We start from the raw sequence: 12870 nt of genomic DNA on the forward strand, positions 1-12870 counted from the left end.
CATTCATTAATGCTCTAGACTAACAACGACTCGAACCCCTGTTGCTGCAAAGTGCACTGCCGTTAATCTATCCACTCCGGACGGTTTACGTCCGCAGCTCTGTTATTTGCCATGTCCACGATTGCTCTGGAAAGAGACACCAATTCGAGATGATCGGAGACAAAAATAAAAGACTGAATAATAAGAACCATGATAAGGTCATGATTACTCCGTATTTTCCGAACGCGTATCAGGGCGAGCAGAGTCAGGGCTTGTGTGATGGCAGATCATCGACCGTTCGGGGCGGCGCTAACAGTTAGCTGCCTGAAAGGAATAATATTATAATAATTTCTTAGGGCATCTCTCGGAAAATCATCAGAAAGGAAAGATCGCAGAGACTACTCCAGCAGACGGAGTCGACCTCCAGAGAGAGAGTGGGCCGAGCAGTGATCTTAGTCTTAGCCGTTCTTATGGTTCAAAGTAGTCCCTTTCCCCTCCTCCTCCATATTATCGCCTCTTTCCCGTCCTCTTTTCGACTTCACTTCCCTTCTCCCCTCTCTTTTCCCTTCTTTCGTCCCTCCCTACCCCAGCAGTGACCGACCCCATCATTGTCGTCACCCGCGAGCCGTTCCTTTCAGTCGCTGCTGCGTTTAATCTCGAGTCTAGTGTCTTGGTCGATCCGTGGCCCTTGCTTTCTACACCGCGACCGCCATACATTAGCTTCCAGCAAGACGACCCTTTCCTCCTTCCCTCAACCCTTTTGTCGCTGCACCTTCGTCGATCAGGATCGGAAAGGCAGGACGAGAAGCAATTGTTTTATTACGGGTTGCGATCATTGCTGTCTTGAAGACCTCGAACCGAGCTAGCTCCGGTCCTTGCATCACCGACAAAGCACCTTTGGTGGAAGTACAACCGTTACCCTGCGTCATTGGAGGAACTGGAGTATCATTCGCCAATTGATTGTTGCTTGGGATCCTTGCTTGGTTCCCTTCCCTGTTGCCGCTAATTCCCCGTCCTCGTGCCTGTCGACAACTTCATTGCCTCGTTCGACGAATTCACGGAACGTGCTTCTCTCTTTCTAAACAGTAGGAGAAGTGCAGCTTTGCTTGTTTTCACTTGATTAGGGATATTAGGTACGTTGGCGGCTTAGCAACCGGTTGCCCGACGCCGGCATTCCTCCCATTCCTGGCACCCTAGAATCCATCCCGACATTCTCCCCCCGGTGATCCGCGCTGCAACCCTAGCAAAACATTGCCATCCCCCTCAAACACTCTCCCAGCCGCTTGAAAGAAAGAAAACAAGTTGTTGACATTATATTTTACAGTGTCGGATGATACCTGCACGACAAATACCCTCAACCACTCTTTCAACTACTCGATCACCATTCGATTGATTGACTCAGCCTTTCCAGCAACCGGTCTTTTGCTTGTATTCGAATGCGAGGATGCTCATTGATTTGACCGTCCTTTGAAGCCAGGTCGCCGGTGACCTCGACCCATCTCTGTATAGATATTATATGCTGGAACTTACGAAATGGATCAAATGAAGCCTCATATTGCGCCATTGAAGATCGAAAAGGGAAACAACTTTCGCCCCGTCGCAAACCGTTTTTATTCCAATGACAGCCAGATTACACCCCCAACAACACCTCACCCAAATACCGAGGAGGACACGATGGAACGCTCAGACAGCAACCGGACGGTCTTCCACAACTACCTCCGCGCATTCTACCCTTTCCACCCAGCTGGAGACGTTTCTCCCTCTACAGTTACTTTGCCTCTGGATCAAGGCGACATCATTCTGGTTCACTCTGTTCACACCAATGGCTGGGCCGACGGCACGCTTCTGGACACAGGCGCTCGGGGCTGGTTACCCACCAACTACTGCGAAGCATACGACCAGGTTTCGATGCGCCCGCTGCTCAAGGCCTTGACGGACTTTTGGGACATCATCCGTGGCGGATGCGGATCGCCTCTGATCGACTTCGGCAACCAAGACCTCGTTCGAGGTCTGATCGCTGGTGTCCGATTTCTGCTGGAAAAGTCGGAATGTCTCACTCGCGATTCGGCGCTGGTAAAGAGCCAGGACGGCTTGCGACGGAATCGCAAGGCATTATTATCAGACCTATCATCACTCGTGCGAACTACGAAAAAATTCCAGGAGCTCTCGGGCGGCGAGCCTATGCAAGAAGAGATCGAATGGATGGTGGATCAAATGCTGCTGAAGGCCTTCCGCATTGTAACTCGAGGTGTCCGGTTCCTCGATGTCTGGAACGAGGAAGTTGGTCTGAGCAGGGCGATTGCGGAGCTGGAGCAACAGCAGATCCAAGACATTCCTATGACACCCACATCCGAAACCTTCTCACCAGCGGACGACGCCGTATCTGAGGTTGAGACGGAGCGAAACGAGTCTAGACTGCTCAGCCGAAGCCGATTGGAGAGCCGCCTGGAGAGTCGCCTGGAGAGTCGCCTGGAGAGTCGCCTGGAGAGTCGATTGGATATGAGTCGGGCGTCCACTCGGATGGATGCATTTGAATCACAACCTCCGCGTCCCATGTCAGTATCGACCAAACGCATCTCTGTCTCACACCGAGTGTCTTATAGCGGCCCCGCCGCCGCTACCGCCCGAAACCCAAACCTCGCATCTGAGCGCCTTACAACCACTTACGATGCATTCCTTGGAGTCCTAGGCTCTTTCATTGGTCTGCACTTGCAATCCCGCTCTTCGACAGAGCTAGTCATCACGACTGAGCAGGCAGTGCGCTCTTGCCGTGGGCTCCTCACGGTGATCGAGGCCGTGTGCGAACACGATGCGCAGGGCAGCACACTGCTGGAGCAGGCCCGAGACACCATGTATGAGCGCTTGTCGGAACTGGTATTTGCCGCCCGCGACGCTTTCCGCCCGGCTAACTCGCCTGACGACGAGCTGGTGTTTATGCCGGATGAAGGCAAGCGCTTGGTCGATGCGGCAACCGATTGCGTACGAGCGGCTGGTAACTGCATGGCCAAAGCTCGCCTAGTGCTCGAGCAGAGCGGTGACTTTGAGTTAGTCGCCAACATTGCCGAAGAAGCTGAAGAGGATGACACCACGCCGAGCGCGCTACCCGAGGAAAACTCCACCCCACAGCCGCAGCGCACGGTCGACGTGGCAGAGCAACGCCCTCAGGAGATGGCACGACTGCCCCCACCTCCGCTGCAGATCCCCCAATCCAACAATACTTCCTCGCCATCCACCCCTGGTCTGACTGATGACATGACACCTGCGTCTTTCCAGTCGCGCAACGAAGCCTTTACCCCTGCGTCAACCGAGACATCCCCATCCTTCCAATCTTCCATCCTATCGCCGAGCTTTGACAAGCTCTCTTTCCCGTCTTCCCCTCGAGATGCCTCGTTTGATGACTCGTTCCGTCGGGACAGTCATGCCAAGTCGGAGGTCAGCGACTCGTACAGCCGGGGAGTTACCAGTAACGCCAGCAGTTTCACTTACAATAACCTTCGGGACTCGGAAATGAGCGGTGTGTCTCAGACCTCCACCAGGGCGACCTCTCCAGACATTGGAATGGCGCCGTCGCTCAAGAACAGTGTCAGCTACTCTACACTGGCGGAAGAGAACGAAGAGACGGAGGCCAATCTTCTGGAAAAGACGTACGCGCACGAGTTGATCTTTAAGGATGGAAACGTCATGGGTGGCAGCCTGCGCGCATTGGTTGAGAAGCTGACGGCCCACCAGTCGACGCCGGACGCCATGTTCGTATCGACATTTTACCTTACCTTCCGTCTTTTCGCATCACCGCTGCAGTTTGCTGAGACCCTGGTTGACCGTTTCGACTACATCGGTGACACTCCCCATGCGGCATCGCCTGTGCGTCTGCGCGTGTACAACGTTTTCAAGGGCTGGCTCGAATCTCACTGGCGCCATGACTGCGACAACGTGGCCTTGGAATTCATCATTGAGTTCTCCAACACTCTGCTGATGCAGAACCTACCGAGTGCGGCGCACCGTCTCCTAGAGCTGAGCGACAAGGTCGCTAAGCTTCAAGGACCAGTGGTTCCTCGTCTTGTCTCTTCAATGGGCAAGACCAACACTGCGACGGCGCAGTACATTCATCCCGACACCCCACTTCCGCCACCCTTGCTTAAGAAGAAGGAGCTCGACTTGCTCAACAAGTGGAAGAACGGCGAGGGCTCGATCACCATCCTCGACTTCGATCCATTGGAGCTCGCGCGACAGTTCACAATCAAGGAATCGCGCATCTTCTGTGCGATCCTCCCTGAAGAACTCCTAGCCACCGAGTGGATGAAGAAGACCGGCTCGCTTGCGGTTAATGTTCGCGGCATGTCTACTCTTTCCACCGACCTCGCGAACCTTGTTGTGGATTCCATCCTGCAACTTGAGGAGCCGAAGAAGCGGGCGGCCATCATCAAGCACTGGGTCAAGATCGCCAACAAGTGCCTCGAGCTCAACAACTACGACTCGCTCATGGCCATCATTTGCTCCATCAACTCTTCTATGATCTCGCGGCTGCGGCGCACCTGGGAAATTGTATCTCAGAAAACGAAGGCGACACTTGAGTACCTGCGAAGTATCGTCGATGTCGGTCGAAACTATGCAGTCCTCCGACAGCGTCTGCAGAACCACGTTCCGCCCTGTTTGCCCTTCGTCGGCACCTACTTGACCGACTTGACCTTTGTGGATCACGGTAACCAGGCGCTTCGCAACCTCCCGACCGATGATGGCGAGATGGCCGTAATCAACTTTGACAAGCATGTGAAGACGGCCAAGATCATCAGCGAGCTGCAGCGCTTCCAGATCCCGTATCGCCTGACCGAAGTGCCAGAGCTGCAGGCGTGGATGCAGAACGAGCTGGTTCGTGTTCGATCCAACGGCGAGAGGAGTATGCAGACCTTCTACCGTCGGTCGCTCGTCCTTGAGCCGCGCGAAACACAGCCACCTCGCAGCGCGCTGCAGTTGGAGTCGAGCTCCTTATCGCTCCTGGAGAACGCGAAAGACAAGTTCGATTTCTTATCGTGGACCAACGCCTCAAAGACCAAGTCGGTTACGAGCAACGCTTGAACCACCATCTACCTCTCATTTACCTATCACCTACTTACATACCTCCTTCCTTCTTTACGATTTATGACCTTCTCTCCATGTTTTATTGGCGTTTTTTACCTTCTTGAATATTTTTGTCAGTCATTGTGGATACCTTTTATTTGTTCGTGACTCTGTTTTATTACCCTCTCTTGTTTTTCCTTGTGTTTTGATTCCACAGCGACGGCGGGGAAAAGGGATTTAAAAGTATGGGAACATACAGGTATAGAGCCTCGCGGCTCGGCTATATACGAGGCAGCCATCATGAGTGACGAGACGCTCTGATGACCTTGCCTGTCGATCACTGGTTGGATTTGCATTGCTTTGGACTGGACTGGACTGGACCGGGTTAATTGTTTGGCATGGAATGGGATACCTTGGGAGGAACTTGGGAGGACCTTGGGAGGACCTTGGGAGGAGTTAACTGGCAAGCTCAGCCTGTATTATCTGTATATAGCTCGATCGATCAATCAATCATCATCACAACAATCTGGCTTACTATTTCCCTGTTTTATCATGTGAGGCTAATGCCGCTAAACCGCGGCAGCATATTAATTAAATAATCTGCACAAGTGTAAAAGTTACCCACTTGCAGTGCAGACTTGGGCCCTTGGCTACCTCACGTGATCCCCCAGAATGATCTTCAATCTTGTGTTGATGAAAATCACTCTTCCTCTCTTTCTTCCTTCACACCCTTTTCCTCTGACCTTTCAAGTCGCCATAACCTTGGATCACACATGATGCATAATGGCGACACCAAAGGCACCACCACCAGAGTCCTTTGCCCTAGGCGACATCCATGCTCCAGATAACCCTATCTCGGCCTCCGCCAACACCAACACAAACTCTGGCTCTGGCTCAGGAACAGGAACACTCGAAGCCAGAGCCAGATCGAGATCTGCCAACGCCAACACGCGCAATCGCAGGCGGGACTCGGGGTACTATGAGCCTGGCAAGGAGAGTTTTAGCTCCAGCTCTCGCAACTCGTTTATCCTTAGCGGCGGGGAGACGGTGGGTGTTGTTGGGTCGGGGATGGCGGGGCTTGTGACGGCGTACTTGCTTCAGAGTGATAGGCAAAGGAGATTTGAGGTTGAGATTTTGGAGGTGGTATGTTTCTTCTGTTGTTTATCGGCGTTTGTGGGTTGTGCTGATGAGTCTACAGCAAGAAGTTTTGTCGCTGGACTCGGCGAGCTTTGAGCTTCCTAGGTCTGATGAGGTTGAGGCTCAGGCTGAACTTCCACAACTTCCAATGCTAGGAGGAGGCCTTGCCTATGCCTATCCTGAAAACCTAAGAAAGGATCAGCCAGAAGATGACGACGAAAGTGAAGGGAGGAGAGTTGATCTTCCTATGCGCGCCTTCGCAGCTGGGTACTACAACCACCTCTTGAGAATGTACAAGTATCTCGGTGTGGTGTTTGTGTCGCCGAAGTTCATTTACAGCTTGTCTTCCTCGAAGAGCAAGCGAAGCTCTACTTCCAGTCCCAAGAAGAAAGACGATGGAGAAGAAGGGGCCTACTTCATCCACTCATCCAACAACCACATCCTCCCACCTATCCGTCCCGCAGGAGTTACCGGCACAAAGTACTTCTTCGAGATCCTGTATCTCCTCTTCTGGTATTTCTGGTTCACGCTCGCCTGCTTCTGGATACCACCCAAAATTACTCCTCCGCCAAAGAAGGGGAAGGCCAAGGGGAAGAAAAGAAGAAAGCCCAACACAAGCGATGCAGAGGACGCCTACGACCTGTACACCAACACCACGGGCTCAGGCGAGACCCTGCGTGCATACCTCGCCCGCATCAAAATCCCAACCTACTACACAACCCGCTACTTCCTCCCCCTCATGTCAAGCATCACGACCTGCACGCACGCCGAGCTCCTCGACTTCCCGGCCTCCGACATCATCGGCTACGCGCGCCAAACCCACCGCAAACCTCACTACACCCTCACCCGCGGCGTCAAGGCAGCCGAGAAGCGTCTCGCCGACGGCCTGAGCGTGAGATACAACCACAGAGTGACCAAGGTCGAGACACTGCGCAGCGGCCGCGTCCGCGTGCACTTCATCGCGGACCAAGGGAAGGAGAACGAGCGCGAGGGCGTGAGGGAGTATGACCGCGTAATCATTGCCACAACGCCCGACGTCACAGGAAAAATCTTCAGCCCGCTCTCGCTGGCAATGAAGGCCATCCCCACGACGGAGGTGCGCACCGTCGTGCATCGCGATCACAGCCGCGTCGGCAAGACCAGCGCTTACCTTAGTGGCCATGAGCGTCTGCAGAAGCGCTACATCAAAACTTTTGACGCGAACAAGCCCATCGCGTTCTCGAATGGCTCACGCAGCGCGGATGGCTCTTGCGCTTCTGTCCTCACGGCTATGCACATGGTCACCGAGACTGATGCCTCTGGTACAACCCGCACCGAGTCAATCCACGAACACCCGGCCAACGTGCTTGTCACCACATACGCGCTCGAAAACAGTATCGCGGCAGACAAAATCCTACACAGCGTGCACTTCACACGCGTCCTTCGCACATCTGCAAGCCGCGACACCGTGAACTCGCTCTTCTCGTACGCGAAACCTGCCAACGCAACGGCGTGCAAGGAGAAAGAGAAAGGCAAGGACGCTGTCGCTGTCGAGGGATGGAAGAACGGCGATGGCAATGTCTATGTTGTTGGCGGCTGGTGCTGGGACGGCATGGTCCTGCTCGAGGGCTGCGTTGTTTCTGCTCTAAGGGTTGCACATGAACTTGGGGTTGAGGCGCCCTGGGAAAGGGCTGAGGAGCAGGAGCAGGAGACTTGGTTTTAGCATTTAGCTGTCTGTGTGTCTGTTATGGTGACGCGGTCCTGATCATCTTGATCCGGCTTGGATTATCTGCGTCCTCCTATGCGATGTTCGATCTGCGATTCTTTGGCTATGAGCGTGTCCTGCATGATGAGTATGAGGATGGGCGAGCGACACATACCGACATCCTGATCTATGCGCTGCACATACGAAACGATTGTACGAGTTTACGACTTTTCTTTTCTTTCCTCTGCATGTATCTATGTCTTTTTCGATACTCCGTCTACCTAATGATCTGTAATAGAGTAGTGCATAAATGCTAATCTAGCCTCCTATCTCTAGACATCACAACATATAACGTACAATGAACTGGTCCTCTAAGCACGCCTCATGAAGTAATGCCATGCCGATACAACCCTCCTCAACAATATATCCCCTCTTCTCAACGGATCAACCCTTATCTCCAACTCCTCATCCATTCACCACTCAACCAAACCACACCCAGCCAGCCCGCAACTCAAATGATGTCATACAACGCCAAATACAGGAGAGCGGGGCTAGGTTACCAAGACAAAAAAGACAAAAAGTCGACACCTGTGAGATTCGAACTCACGCTCCCGAAGGAAATGCCTGGCTTGTATCAAAGATACTATAGCAGGGCACCGCGTTAGGCCACTCCGCCAAAGTGCCTTGTTGATATGAATGCTATAAGTTAAGTTTTGTGACAAGCTATATTTTTCGCTTGCAAGCTGCAGACGTGGGTTGCGCTTGGGCCGCTCGCTTAGGTATCGCTCCGAGCCTCCAACATCCATGCATCAATCATTTACTCGCGATTCCTCTGTCAAGCGTTTTTATCAACGTCATATTCCTATTCTTAGTACAAACTTATTAACTGTCTGAATAGCCAGCCTTCCCAGCATGCGAGTGCGAACTGCACCAACAAAATCAACAAGTGTCCCTCGGCAGCCCGTGGACGAGACCCAGACGTCCCGTTAACGCGCTATGATCTGATTTTGTTGCGGCTGGAGACATGGTGACCAAGAGCATGCTCAAAGTATTATCAAGCCAGCTACGTGCTACTCGGGGGAGTGATGATATATTCAGTCGGCTCTGGGATGGAGACATCTGACCTGGGCCATGGACGAATTTCGCATCAAAAGTACGATGCGCAGGGGGTCCATGAGTGATCCTGCATAAGGCAATACAACTTGCGAATAGAACTGCATTAGTGCCTACTTATTTACCTGTCTACCGCAATCATAACTTTCTTAGCATCCCCTCCGGAAAGACATCCTGCACCAAGGAAACCCAATCCAAGAGCTGTGCAAGCTCAAGCATTTCATCGGGCGACAGATCTACCCCATCAACTAAAGGCTCGCCCAATGGTGCAGAGCCGCGTTCGGGTCAGGTTCATAGCCTCTCATGTCGGGCTGCCTGTTATTACTCTCAACTGCGTCGTCACCAGTCGCACCATTCAAAAGCCGCACGAGCTCCTGCAACTGCGTTCTCTCCGTCGCACGAAGCCTAGCGGAGACGGATTTGCGCCGAACATGATGTCGAGGAGTTTCTTGGCTCGTTGCACATAGGCGACAGTTTCTACGTCGACATCGGCGATTGAAGAGGAAACGGAAACGGAAACGGAAACGGCGTTAAGATCGCGAGCTGCCGGGGGCGTGGCTTGGGTCTGTGTATAATCCCGGAAGGGCTGAGATGAGGATGAGCACGACGGCCGAAGCATGGATGGCTTCGAGGTCAAAGGGAAGGAAAGATTTTAGGCGCCAGTGTCAGACCGAACTTCGAGCAAGGCCTAAGAGGGTCGGAATATGGAAAGGGAGGTACCAAACAAATTCTGCCCTTGCAATCTTGGGAGTATGCGCAATGACTTGTTGGCTGAGCCCCTGCATGTCTTGACGAGGGCTGTGATGGGATCTAGGAGGGCGATACATCCACGGTCAACGGTTGCGGCTCGCGTCGTCGTACGAGGCAGAATAGAAAAAAGACACATGAGCAGCGGCTTTGTTGCAAGAATAATGCACAGGAAAGCGCATCAGTAGAGCTTTCAAAACCAGACCTCGGTCAGAAACATACCTGGTGATAAGACAGGTTGAGCGTGGCAACAACCTGGGACAGCGAGGCGTTGCTTCCCAGGGCAATATTGAAGGAGTGGTCCAAAACCGGGGCGAGGAGGGCGACACTGCGCAAGACCTCTTGGACGCGTTTGCGAAACATGGAGTCTAGGCGCCCGTCGGACCGTATACGCCTGTTAAGGGAGTTAATACGCTCTCTGTATGTCATGCTCTGGACACCTTTTTGTCGAGGACACTGGAGACGATACGGCTCAGCTCGACATTGATTGAGAGTGCCAAAGGTGCTTCGCTCTGCATCTGTGCGATGCGGATGCCGTGCTAAGACCAAGAGTGATGTCGCTATCATGGATGGACACCAGGGCACCGATCAGCGTGGAGAACCGCAGGTCGAGGATATACAGGGTCCACCAGATAGACTGCATGCGGACTTTGTTTGCGCGATTTGCCGGCTCGGCTTCCATGTCGCGGTGCAGGCCCTGGGCGAGGGCTATGCGGACGGCTATGCCAATCTACAGCACATTAACATCAGGCTCCTACTCCTGGTTATTGAGAAGGGCAAGAAAACCGACATAAGTGTACGCGCTATTGCGATGGTCAATGCACTGAGGGTAAAGCGAGATGGCACATAGGATCTCGATCGATAAGAGAGTATCCTGGTAAGGCTCGCTCACGTTGGGAAGGACGCTGGCCGCGTGCAGGAAATACTGTCGACCCGCAGGGGTCTTGCCGGTCTGGCTTCGGGAGAGCAGCGCCTTGCCAAACGCAATCAGCACAAGAAGTTGGGTGTATGCTAGTGATCTCTTGACCAAGCCATCTGCACTGCCGTTGTACAGCTCAGGCAAGGACACCATAAAGGTTGATTCGTCAAGAATATGGTAATGCTGGCCGAAATGGGACTTGACCGTCTGGACCAGGTCTACGACATGGTCAAATGAAGGAAGGATGTCTTGTCGATGGCGGCTCGAGGTCTAGTCCCCCATTGGAGAGGATATGCGCTTCTCTCTTGGGAGGCCGGAGTGTCGGCGCATTCGGCGAGATTCAATCGCGCTTGGATGAATGAGATTGCATGTTGGCTGTATGCTCAGGTCGAGGAAGGCCCAAGGAAGCCTTGGATGCCAGGTCACTCATGCCATAACAATGTCGGGTACAGACCTGGGCCATACATCTCTTTCCGCTTGGGTCAACGCGCACGTTGGCCTTTTTGCTGATCAGGAGGTCGGCAATGGTTGTGTCTGGGCCAAGCGATAACTCGTTGCCGGAAGGCGCGACGACCGCATCTTCTCCAAGACCAGGCTTTAACAGAAGGAGCAATCAGCTGCTATTGCATCCTCGATCGTCCTCTCAGTGCACCCTTACCATTTGGAGGTATTTCACCAGTATCCGACCATCGTCGCCGCCTGCTGAATTCCTTGAAGCATTCCTCGTCTTCCCAGATACTTTACGCTTCAGATCATTCAGGAACCTCGTTCACAGTCAGTCGCGGCCATTGGTGGAACAAGGTCGTCACTTTTCCGAAACCACCACCTTGCGCTCTTCCGCATCGTAAATGCAGGCCTCGGTCTGGTCAAGGAAGGGGTTTTCGACGAAGAAGGATTGGCGGAGATTATCCTACGCAAGCCCGCGACATATCCAGGATGCACCGTTACAAGAACCTGGTCTGACAACGTGAACGACTTGAAGGCTCAGGTTGCTGCGAATTGGAAAGGTATCAAGTTGAGTCACGGATCAATAAGGGAGTATGGCATTCCAACAGTTCAAGTAAACAGCCCTTTTGTAGTGTCATCATTTCATGCTAATTGCCCTCAGAGATACATGAAGCGCATTCAAAACAACGCCGAAAAGGTCGTCCGCGACCTTCTCCGATCCGTCCACGACCAATTCAGCGGTCTCCCGCTGCAAGCGGTTGACTACATGGACAATGGCCCCAAGCTATGCCTCCAAGTCAAGATCAACAGAGAAGACAGTTCAGCCACTTTCGACTTTACCGGGACGCCGCGAGAAATGTACGGGAAACTCAGCGCTCTGAAAGCCATCACATTCAGTGCTACCATCTACGCTCTGCGCTCGCTGGTTACAAGCGACATCCCGCTCAACCAAGGCTGCCCCGCGCCGATCGAAGTCATCCTCCCTGAAAGTACCATACTGTCTGTCCCTTTCATTCGGCGCCGCATCAGTCGGTGGGAACGTCGAAACATCCCAGCGAGTCACGGACCTAGTCCTCTGGGCCTTCCAGGCAAGGGACCTACAATAACCTTACATTCGGCTACGGTGGACTCCTGGTCAACGGTGTGCCCGAGACAGGGTTCGCCTACTCGAGACCTGAACATCTCTGTTCTTAGCGGGAGACGGACGATTGCGCCCTATGACATGTGCAGTGATGAACCCAGGCAATGCGGCAAAATATCGGGGTGAGGCATGACGAGTTTGGCACGAGAGAGATCTCTTTGGGCGGGAAGAATATATGTCGGACGAGGAAAGGTGATCAAATTATTATTCGTGAGTTCTCGCTCTCCCTTCCTGAATATGCCTTTTCTACCTAAAACTTCTAGGGTCCTGGCAAAGGTGGAGGTGGAAAAGTACTGTAGGCTAAGCTTGAGAAGTCAGACCGGTGCATGATACTTGTGCAGTAGAGGATGCACGAGTCAAACATCTTTCGAATCGTCCTGCATGAGGCATGTTCGGTAATGCCAGGTGCAGATTATCTGCAGTCCAACGGAGCATGAGGTAGCTAAGTCACTATATAGGACTCTACTATCGGTAGCCTATATACAAGTGAACCACAAGCATGCTCGTTTCTTGACCTTCCTCGCCTGAAATCCGCTGTGGCATTGCCGACCATTACCTAGCTAGCGTTTAAAGATTGTATCATACCGGGTGTGCGAAAGGGTGCCGTTGAGGCGAAGATAGCCCACGTTGCCACTGCAAAAGGGATGA

General features: G+C 53.0%; 4 protein-coding genes and 1 non-coding gene across 5 annotated transcripts; 3 read left to right on the top strand and 2 right to left on the bottom strand.

Moving 5' to 3' along the window:
• Window positions 1–1512: 1512 nt before the first annotated feature.
• BDW74DRAFT_167122 (guanine nucleotide exchange factor) lies at window positions 1513–5052 on the top strand (the record flags this gene model as incomplete). Its single annotated transcript, XM_073726658.1, has 1 exon — window positions 1513–5052. The coding sequence occupies one exon, from the start codon at window positions 1513–1515 to the stop codon at window positions 5050–5052; it is 3540 nt and encodes a 1179-aa protein (XP_073585142.1).
• A 1068-nt stretch (window positions 5053–6120) lies between these two features.
• Window positions 6121–8179, top strand: BDW74DRAFT_150297 (uncharacterized protein). The gene is made up of 2 exons (XM_073723990.1): window positions 6121–6177; window positions 6233–8179. Exon 2 carries the CDS (start codon window positions 6320–6322, stop codon window positions 7871–7873), a length of 1554 nt encoding a protein of 517 aa, XP_073585143.1. The 5' UTR covers window positions 6121–6177; window positions 6233–6319; the 3' UTR covers window positions 7874–8179.
• Window positions 8180–8437: 258 nt separating this feature from the next.
• Window positions 8438–8539, bottom strand: BDW74DRAFT_t103. The gene has a single exon. It is a non-coding gene; the product is annotated as a tRNA-Ser (tRNA).
• A 1497-nt stretch (window positions 8540–10036) lies between these two features.
• Window positions 10037–11032, bottom strand: BDW74DRAFT_150300 (uncharacterized protein). Its single transcript, XM_073723991.1, has one exon. It carries the CDS (start codon window positions 10395–10397, stop codon window positions 10188–10190), a length of 210 nt encoding a protein of 69 aa, XP_073585144.1. The 5' UTR covers window positions 10398–11032; the 3' UTR covers window positions 10037–10187.
• Window positions 11033–11042: 10 nt separating this feature from the next.
• Window positions 11043–12839, top strand: BDW74DRAFT_150301 (Hydantoinase B/oxoprolinase-domain-containing protein). The gene is made up of 3 exons (XM_073723992.1): window positions 11043–11301; window positions 11352–11694; window positions 11743–12839. The coding sequence occupies exons 1-3, from the start codon at window positions 11159–11161 to the stop codon at window positions 12346–12348; spliced, it is 1092 nt and encodes a 363-aa protein (XP_073585145.1). The 5' UTR covers window positions 11043–11158; the 3' UTR covers window positions 12349–12839.
• Window positions 12840–12870: the final 31 nt, after the last annotated feature.

Source organism: Aspergillus multicolor (assembly GCF_047715735.1).
Source record: "Aspergillus multicolor strain CBS 133.54 unplaced genomic scaffold BDW74scaffold_8, whole genome shotgun sequence".
Lineage (NCBI taxonomy): Eukaryota > Fungi > Ascomycota > Eurotiomycetes > Eurotiales > Aspergillaceae > Aspergillus > Aspergillus multicolor.

Coding starts and splice junctions, on each gene's coding strand:
- BDW74DRAFT_150297 (XM_073723990.1), top strand. CDS start 6,320: ATGCTAGGAGGAGGCCTTGCCTATGCCTATCCTGAAAACCTAAGAAAG.
- BDW74DRAFT_150300 (XM_073723991.1), bottom strand. CDS start 10,397: ATGGAAGCCGAGCCGGCAAATCGCGCAAACAAAGTCCGCATGCAGTCT.
- BDW74DRAFT_150301 (XM_073723992.1), top strand. CDS start 11,159: ATGGTTGTGTCTGGGCCAAGCGATAACTCGTTGCCGGAAGGCGCGACG. Junction 11,302..11,351: donor TGCACCCTTACCATTTGGAG/GTATTTCACCAG, acceptor AATTCCTTGAAG/CATTCCTCGTCTTCCCAGAT. Junction 11,695..11,742: donor ATGGCATTCCAACAGTTCAA/GTAAACAGCCCT, acceptor AATTGCCCTCAG/AGATACATGAAGCGCATTCA.